Source organism: Trematomus bernacchii, unplaced genomic scaffold (genome assembly GCF_902827165.1).
Source record: "Trematomus bernacchii unplaced genomic scaffold, fTreBer1.1, whole genome shotgun sequence".
Classification (NCBI taxonomy): domain Eukaryota; kingdom Metazoa; phylum Chordata; class Actinopteri; order Perciformes; family Nototheniidae; genus Trematomus; species Trematomus bernacchii.
In genome coordinates, this window is record NW_022987582.1 from 14,015,887 (window position 1) to 14,025,583 (window position 9,697).

Here is a 9,697-nt window from a genome sequence, read left to right on the forward strand (position 1 = left end):
CTTCCCTGGGAGCCTAATGGGAAATTTCAAGTCACCTAAATAAAAAAGAAGGTGTAATTAACGCGACGCGCTATTAATCGCATCTGCTAGAGAGCGGATGAAGGGCACCAGGGCGCACTTTTTAGATTACTGGCTCCACAAAAGTCTTCTTCAGAGATCACAGAGAGAGAGGGCTTTATTTCCGGTCGTTGCTTCGTGCCAGGCATCCAAATGGCAGGTCAAATGGGCGAGCGATGATGATGCAGAGAGGGACATCTTTTATTTCCCTGCACCAACAACAAAACAGCATGTGAAAATGATACAGTGCTTTGTAATCGGTAACACCTTCTGTATCTCTGAGGGATAATATCCACCGGCTTACTATCCCATAGAAGTCAATTAACAATATTGCCGTTGATTAAAAGTGGCCTACAATCAGAGCCAATAAGGTCAGTAAAAAAAACACTTTTAAATAAGAAGCTGTATACTCTTTAGTCCTGGGTATATTATGGGAGTATTACGGTATCTTTCACAATGGAAGAAACGCTGCTTTCATGTCATTATACCGTCCAAAAAAAAACTATAACTCCAGACATGGTTGTAAAATCACAATTAAAGTATGAGTGCATGTAATAAGGCTATTTTACGTGTATTGCTTAATTCAGTGGAAATATGAATTAAAAGAGCAGTTTACTTTTTTTAAATGATTACTGGCCAACGCCATTAACAACCGATCAGCTATTGATTAATTGATTAACCTTGTTTGCTCAGTAATGCTGAGGTAAATCTCACTCTCTTCTTTGCACAGAAGAGAAATGGAGAATAATCCGATTGTAATTCGTATTAATATGATAACAGCACAGGGCAACATTTGTTTTTTTGTAGATAAGCCGGAAGTGGCAGGGAAATAGCACCAAATAAAATAGATTTCAGAGAGGTGTTCATATATAAATCACACCACAGGTTCCTAAGGGGATATTAGAGAGAAGTGACATAACATATTGAATAGGAAAATACCATCAGGGTCAACAGTGTCAGTATTACAGTTATCTTAAATTCCCAGAGCAATGTTTTTTCTCGTAAGCTTCTAAGTATTTGTTATCCATTGATCCAACACTTTCTGTTTTGATGGAACAAGTGTAATCCATGCATTTAGATTAAAAACAGGCAAACTGTTTTAAAATCTCTTTTTTTGTGTTAACCTCTAGTTTAAAGGGCTCAGCCTTGTCAGATACTGTATAATGAAACCAAAAATAACCAATATAAGGCAATATGTTGTCTTGTTTTTTCCTATTAGGACAACCAGGAAAACGAATCTTAGACCAATATCAGAGAAAGTATGCTTATCATTTAAGGGATTAAGATACATTTTAAAATGCTGTTAATCCTTTGGTATCTATATATTTGTTGTTTAATTAACAATACCATTAATGTGCAGATAAAGTGAAACCTCTAGCTCCAAATAAAACAGCAGATAAATAATAATGTTGGACCCCTTTCTATCCTCCATAAGACCTCGATTTGTCCTCGGTCCCCACTTTGGGAACCCCTAATTTAACCCTGGATGGAAGCTGTGGTTTTCCCAGCCAAAGCCAGTCCATTTAAAAGCAGCCCGGGGCAGAAACAACACATCATCGGCTCACAATCTTCCATTCATCAACCCTGATTTTCTCTCAGCCATTAATTCCACCCAAACCAATGAGCTCAAAGCAAAGGAGCCCCTTTCTTTTTTCCTTTTTTAACACCACAGATGTCAAGCAGATAGTGCAGCAGTTTGAACAAAAAAATACATTTAGTCTCAACGTTGGAAAAAAGCTGTTTAATATCAACCCCATTATTTAAAAATGTGCAAGTCCGTTGTTCGTGTGTCAGGCGTTTTATCACCTCTGCTTTATCTAGCCCAAGTTCATCCAGTGAATATGACATAGCCTATAATATCCCCCCAAAAACCAAAATGACTGGTTTAACAAGCATTTAAACAAAAAGAGAAGAAACAGCGTCGGATTGCTACAGGTCTACATCCCACAACTTCCTGTGAATTATGAGTTCATTAAAGCTACTGAGGAAATATTTCAATGCCATGGTGCGTGTTGTTCTCTGCAGGATAACATAAATCAGGAGGGGGGAAATAAGATGTTTCCACATGAGAAAAACAAGTCCCTGGATTTCTGTTTTTGCATAAAACGAAAAGCAAGGTTCTGCACGGAGAAAAAGATGTTTTTACATTTAGCTGTGACGGTGTTAGGCTGTCGCAATGCCGCTGAGAAATCTAAAATATGTCTCTCTTAATTCTTCCCCTACAAAACAAAAGCCTTCTCGGTGTTATTTCATATATATCTCGCACTTTGTGTCATCTATAAAAAGCCATTGTATAATAAATTACAATCTCATTAACAATACTAAAAAATAAAATAAAATGTCTACGAGCAGTTTCTCCCCCCATGTAAAAAAAAGCAACAAAGACGAAGATGAACAAAATGGCTGAAGTGAAATGCATGGCAACGACCTTACAAACAAATTATAATAATACCTAGTGAATAATAATAATAATAATAATAATAATAATAATAATAATAATAATAATAATAATAATAATAATAATAATAATAATAATAATAATTTTGATCATATGCTTCTATTTTTTGGGGAATGTCACAAAAATATGTTCTGGGGGAAAAGCTAAAGGCCTTATTATTATCATTTTCGTTTTTCAATACACTAACCATCTCCGTTTTCATCATCTACGTCTGATTCATGTTGGATAATTCTTTAGAAAATTGTTATCGATTCCTCAGAATGAAGTCCTCAAAGCACTATATTTTGATTGGAAACACAACCTAATGTAATTTCAGAGCGGACATCAAATGGCAAAACAGAACTCCTTAGACATTTAAACAAATTAAATCGATTTCACATTAATAAAAACAAATCTGACGACTGGAAATAAAATGCGCCACAAAGAAAATATCAAACTGTAAACGAGCATAATTTCGGCAACAAAATGAACGTTAAATAACACACACATACAAGGCAGTAGGTAGTCTATATGACGAGAACTGTTTGTTTTTGAAAACATCAATCCAAAGAAAGTGCCCCAGTGAAGAAAAAAAAAATGGATGAAGCCATGACTTTTAAAGTTATACAATATTTACAAAAGTGGATCCAAATGTACTGGAGAGTTGGTGACGTAATATTTGTGTAGATATCTATAGCCCATCATGTTGTGGAAAAGTGCCAGATAATCCAATCAGTCGACACGGAGCCCTTCCTGAAATCTCTGAGGGGGGGGGGGGGGGGGGGGGGGGGGACGAATATCATTTAACGCGTGTTTTGTGAAAATATATCATGGACCTTTTGTTTACACTGCTGTCTGACTCCTGATAGAGGTCAAATACTTTTTATTATCACTGCACTCAGGCCAGTTATTAAGGAGTTTAGCCAGTGAGCCATACAGGTAATAATAAGAATAAGAATAATTATAATAATTATAATATGTGTTTATAACTAAATCCTGACCTCACTGAATAACTAGCTGGATGTTTCCAAGCAGTGTTTGGCGGCTGTGTGCTGGTGCCTGGCTGACAGATGGGACTCAGGCGATGCTCACCCCCAGCTGGACTCCACTGGACTGGGGCTGCAGCCTTTACTGGCCTCCAGTTTACTCCATTAACGCAGCTCCTTTGACCCCCCTCCTGCACCACCCACACACATCCCCATCACTGCTGGACGCAACAATTTAGAGCAAGAAAACTAAACGCCTTTGTATTTGCTTTCCCTTTTACGCACAGGAAAAAAAAACAGTGTTGTTGTGTGATTTGATATATAAAAAATGGAAACCATTCAGCTATGCTTTTCGTCTAAAACCAGGTATCCCTCCTCCCCTCCCTCTTTTTTTTCGTCGTATAGTATAATTTCAATACACAATAGGGGCTACACCTTGAAACTGCGTCGACTGGAGTCACAGTGCTGGGCATGTATCCTCGGAGAACAGAACACAGGCTTATGTTCCTTTAGCTCTGCAGGAAGAAAAAGAAAACGTCCTGTCCTCCCCTCACTTATTTCCCAGATATTCACTGCAGATATTGTCACTGCAATCTATTATACATAAAACACCCACTATAGAGTCTCATAGTTCAGTGATTTATATATAACATTGGGGATAAATAAAAAGGGTAAACATGTCCTGGAGGAGCGGTCCAGCAGAGTTCATTGGACCGGGGTCTGGACCCCGTGGTGCGGCGGCGTGTCCCCGTACACATCCTCGCTCCCCGGCAGAGCTCCGGGAGGGGTCATGCGTTTCTCCTTCTGTCTCCTGTTACAAAACCAAACCCTGACCACTTCTTTCTCCAGTTGCAGACTGTCCGCGAGACCCAATATTTCCGAAGCTGCCGGTTTAGGGGACTTCAAAAAATGGCTCTCCAAAGCTCCCTTTACGCTTACCTCGATAGAAGTCCGTTTTTTCCTTTTCCTCCCCTGCGCCGCGATTTTGTCCAGGCTGGTCGGGCTGCCCGAGGTGGAGTCCGCCTCCTCCAACCACTTGTTCAACAGAGGCTTCAGCTTGCACATGTTTTTGAAGCTGAGCTGCAGGGCCTCAAACCTGCATATGGTGGTTTGGGAAAACACATTTCCGTACAGGGTCCCCAGGGCGAGTCCCACGTCCGCCTGCGTGAAGCCCAGCTTGATCCTCCGCTGCTTGAACTGCTTGGCAAACTGCTCCAAGTCGTCCGAGGTCGGCGTATCCTCGTCCGAGTGGTCGTGGTGGCTCTGCGATCGGTGCTGGTGCTGATGCTGGGACGCAGGGTGTCCGTGGTCGCTGAGGTGCGGGCTGTGGTGCTCCTCGTGAGTGTCTCTTAGGTTGTGGTGGTGCATCCCCTGTGCGCTGCCCGGGAGCAGCCCGTTGACGCCGAAGCCCGGCTGGGAGTAAATAAGGCTTTGGCCGTTCGTCGTGGCCATGCTCGGTATGTGCGCCGCGGTGGTGGTTCTCCACGCCCGGCCGTCGTGGTGGTTCACGTGCGTCTGGTGCACCAGGTGAGGTGGCCGGGACTGGTGCTGCAGGTTGTTGCTGGAGTTGTGCATCTCGTCCCGGGCGCTCTGCACCGCGGGTTTGATGTCTTGCTCCGCGCCGAGCGGGCTGGAGGACCACGGGGCTGTGTCTCCGTGGGACAGCGCTGTTATCCACTGGTGTGCGTGGCTGAGCGTGTGGCTGTTGCTCTGCAGCGGGTAGTCGCTCTGCAACAGGCTCTGCGCGTCCCGGTACGCCGTGGCTTGCTGCATGCTGCCGGGCTCCGAGTGCACGATGGATGCGCTGGAGGTGAGGATGCTGTAGTGGTTAGACGCTGCGGTCGCCATGACTCTCGGAGCCGGACTGGTCTCTCTTATTGAAGGAACCTCGCATTTGACAGATCCTCTCCTGCCCACAGGCGGCTCTCAGGCGCTCTGCCAAGTGGACGCCGAGGCGCACCTGGACTCCGTCACGCCCCCGCCGCTCATTGGACTTCCCAGGATGATGGACGTGGTAACCAAGGGCAACGACGCGGTGATTGGCTGCTGGGAAGTCTCAACAAACACTACTCTCTTTGTTGGAGAGGTGCGAGTTGAGGCTCCCGGGAAGCGGAGAGCCGGAGTGCAGCATGGGGAGACGGAGCACCGGGATCAGCAGAGCAACTGTAAGAGACAGTAGATTTACTTTGATAATCAGGTATCAGGAGGCTGAGGGGAGTTGAGATCCAGGGGACTCAGATTAATACAGGAGCTCTGCTGTGCAGGATATACTGTGTGTTTAATGAGGTAGACTTTACATGTTGTTGCTATTTGTTATTGCATATTTATGATATTACATTTGGCTATGGAAACGTGTGCGTAATATTGCATTTCAGCAAAGATTGTTGAAATGCAACAATCTGCTTTTCAAAGACAAGGCCTGTGCGAGAGGAAAATGCAGTTGAATGTATTTATAGGGATGCAGTGTTGCAACATTTCTGCTTAGACATTGTTTGCATATTAATGTGCCTGTATCATTTGTGTAGCGTTGTGTATACTGTATGAGATAGGGTTTTGATACTCTTTTTGCAAACTGACATTCCATTTTTAAATTACCGTTAAGCTTAAATTCTGCTGTAATTGGGAAACAAACGAAATAGTTCTAAAACAACATGCATGCTCACATACCAGCAGATACAACACTTAATGTGTTGTATTATATAAAGTGTACTGTCTTATTGTTAGTGTATGAGAAATATCTGAAATACAACTTGTTTTCTAAATGTAACATATCTGGTAAAGGAAAAAAGCTCAGGCACGTTTTAATAAAATTGATTGTATTATTAAAAAAAAAAAAAAACATTTTAATACATTTCATTACATTTTTGCATACAAATTAAAGTGTTGGACTTCATTTGCTGACAGCTTTCAAGTGAGTTTGGTAGGAGTTTAAATTAAGTTGTGTCTAACTCTTTTTTTAAACTGACAACCTGGATTGCATTTCTCCATTTAATCCTTGCGTCCTTAAATATTTTTTAAACCAGTCTTATAAAAGCTAAAATGCAAAAGAAAGTGCCATTTTATCATCAGGGTTTGTGAAAGTGTAGCTTAGCACTTTTTTCTCAATGAAGTCTTGTAAATGTAACCGTCTTTCATATGTCTGCACATGAACACTTTTACAGCCCATAAAGTAAACAAATCCACTATTGTGCCATACCAGGCTGTAAATTGAATTAACCAGCATGCACTGGGAGGAGTGGCTACACACAGAGGAAGGGAGGATTGAAGTTTAGATTCTATATATAGCTTGAAGGACATCAAATACATTTAAACATGCAATATGCTTCTTTAAAAAAATGCAGTTAATGTGCTTTAAAATTGCAACACAGTAAAGGATCAACGTGGAATCTTTAGAGCGTCCATGCTGAAAGCCTTTTGGTTCTTTACATTATCAAAAGAGATTTAGAATGATGTTGCAGGTTTTATACACAACTACTTTAGAGTTAATAGCTTCTCTGCAGCTCATCCTGCAGTGAAGTGAGAAAAGAGAGGAGAGAAGAGGAGGATTAAGTCCAGACTCAGGCCTTCAGAGCAGGCAGGGCAGCGAGGGCCCCCCCCCGCCCCAGCTGTCGTCCCCCCAGTGTCAGCTTCAGGGACCAGGACTTTGTCCAGAGAGGGGACATTCCTGGCCGGCCGCTGCTGGTTGCCATAGGGAGAGGTAAATGAAACAACAGCAGTCGCGTCACTGCTGCCTCCCCCTCCTCTCCCCCTCCTCTCCCCTGTTCCTGGACTATCTAAAGGCCTCTATTTAGAGAGGCTCTCTGCTGTGGGGACAAAGCCTTCGCAGGGATAAAGGAGGGAGGGGTAAAGAGCACAGGGCCCTGAGAAGAGGGAGAAAGGACGAGAAGAAGTGAAAAAGATGAGAGAGATTATGTCTGTCCTCAAAGCGGCTCCTCACACCGAGAGAAAAATGCAAACAGAATGTGGCTTGGCAGAAGTTTCTAATTCCTAACAGTGCCTTCATTTTGAATACTAGAAGGAATGAATACTTCTTACTGTATAAATGCAATTTAAAAGCATTTATATGGCCTGTAACAATTTGATCCACAAGCAATATAGTAATAGATACTGGCCACAAATTAAACCAATAAATCAATGGAGGCACTTCCTCAATATCCACATTTCTAACTTCTAAACTATGCAAATGACTGAAACTGTAATTAGACATTTTATTTAATAACTTAGAAGGTAGGTCCTAATTAAAAGGCAATACAAAAAGCAATTATCAAAGAAATATTTTCACAAGAAATAATCCAAATGTGAAGTAAAAACTGAAAACAAGTCTATATGCACACTTACAATTCATTCTTAGGAATGTTAATTTATTCGGGAAGTTCACACAAGGACACACGTCATGTGTATCGACTGAGCTGTGTGAATAATATACAAAGGGCAAGTGATAATTACTCATGTTCTCGTCCCCTGCTTTACATCTGGACTGGATGTTTAACTTGCTACCTGATTTAAGTGGTTTTCTCTTAATGCTGCTTTAGTGGACAAAATAGAAATTTTTAAATTCTGATGCTATTTTATAAAACTGTTGGACGGTAAACTAAGTACTGTTCTTATTACCAGTTTTAAGGTGCTTGTACATCAATGTTATGCTACATCTCAGAGGCAAATAGTGTAACTTTTACACCCCTACATTTACAAAAGAGCTTTCTTTGGATATTCACCTTACTTATAACAAAATATAATAAACATATAATGTCTCTATTATTATTAGTGGTTAAAAAAGATTGGTTTGTGAGATTTAGAAGCTACCCAGCAGTAAATATATATAAAAGTATACTCGATGCAACATTAAAGTGATTTAAAGTGATGAATGCAATAATGCATCAATAATTATAATTTAATAATTTAACATGTTACTCTGAAATGGGCCATTGTACAGATTGAGTACTTTCCAATGCAGTTTCTATGACATTTCTTTATTTGCACTGTTGAATTACTGCTTTTTACTTAAGTCAAAGTATTCTTCCACAAAACAAAGAGCACCTGTCATCATCTTGAAATAAATAAAAGGACCCTTTGTTAATTAAATGCATAGTTTGTTATATCTTTGCTTTAAATGCACACTTTGCAGCCACACAAATATAACATTGATAATTGGTTTGACTTAAAGTTAACAGTTAAAAGTCTTTTTAATAGGCTATGTTTTCTAATGTTGTTGTTCTGTTAGCATTTATAATGTCTGTAAGCAGTGATTTGAATAAGGCCTGTAATGATCAGTTGAGAATATTCCATGTATAACTCAAGCTCTTCAATTAAGTATTACTGATTGGGCCTTTAATGGCTCTCATTTCATAGGCTAATAATCCTTTATGGATGTGAATCCAGCTGCACTGATAGCACATGAAGCTGCCAGGGTTAAGTCATACGAGGAAAAGTTTCCAGGCACAGCTCAGTAATTCATTCTGGTAATATTGAACATTATTGTGGCGTAACATAGAAATTGTCCAAATCAAAAGAACATTGTGGTAATTAGGCTGTAATTCAAGGAATTACCACATTGCCACACAGGCTTAAATAGTCGTGTTGGGAGAAACGCAAAGCACATTATTTTAATGGTGTAATATGCAAACTATGGCTCGTTTCAATTACATGGCTTAACAATGCATAAATGATGTGAGTCTTGTTATTTGGACTGCAGGGTCCTCAGTTATTCAATCACTGAGAAGGGCCCCGTTACAGGGGCCATGCTGCCTCCTCGCTTACAGTAGGAACACTGAGCACAGAGGCCCGTTGCCAAACTACATTTAAGGGAATAAAAATGAACAGCATGAGAATGTAAGCGTTAAATTAACAGTAGGATAATTATATGACCCGTGTGCTGTAAAGATTCAATTTCTAACGCTCTAATTAGGCGACTGTCTCCCCATACATCAGCTCACATCCCCTCTGCCAATTTCTCAGCAGAAAGCGTCCTGCGAGCGGAAATAATTAGATTTTATTAAGACACGGCTGGCATAATAAAGAAAATCAAAGGAGGGGCTGAATATGATATGTTTTTTAAATCGTTGATTGTTCCGCACACACACAGTCCACTGAGCCCCATTTAAAGACAAGGTCAGTTGAGTCCAGACTGGAGGGAAACAGGCTGTCTGACTGTATTAACCAAGGCAACTACAGTCCACTGTACAAGGAAGATATAGTACAACAAATATATTTCTTAACC

The 9,697-nt window shown here is 40.8% G+C and overlaps 1 protein-coding gene across 2 annotated transcripts; it reads right to left on the bottom strand.

The window, feature by feature from the left end:
* Positions 1-207: 207 nt before the first annotated feature.
* Positions 208-5,373, bottom strand: pou3f2b (POU class 3 homeobox 2b). Of its 2 annotated transcripts, XM_034127350.1 has the most exons (2): positions 4,420-5,373; positions 208-266 (listed from the first exon to the last, which is right to left on the bottom strand). In XM_034127350.1, the coding sequence occupies exons 1-2, from the start codon at positions 5,326-5,328 to the stop codon at positions 219-221; spliced, it is 957 nt and encodes a 318-aa protein (XP_033983241.1). In that variant the 5' UTR covers positions 5,329-5,373; the 3' UTR covers positions 208-218. The 2 variants fall into 2 exon arrangements, with proteins under 2 accessions (XP_033983241.1, XP_033983240.1); XM_034127349.1 differs by lacking the exon at positions 208-266 and having other exon boundaries at positions 3,543-5,373.
* Positions 5,374-9,697: the final 4,324 nt, after the last annotated feature.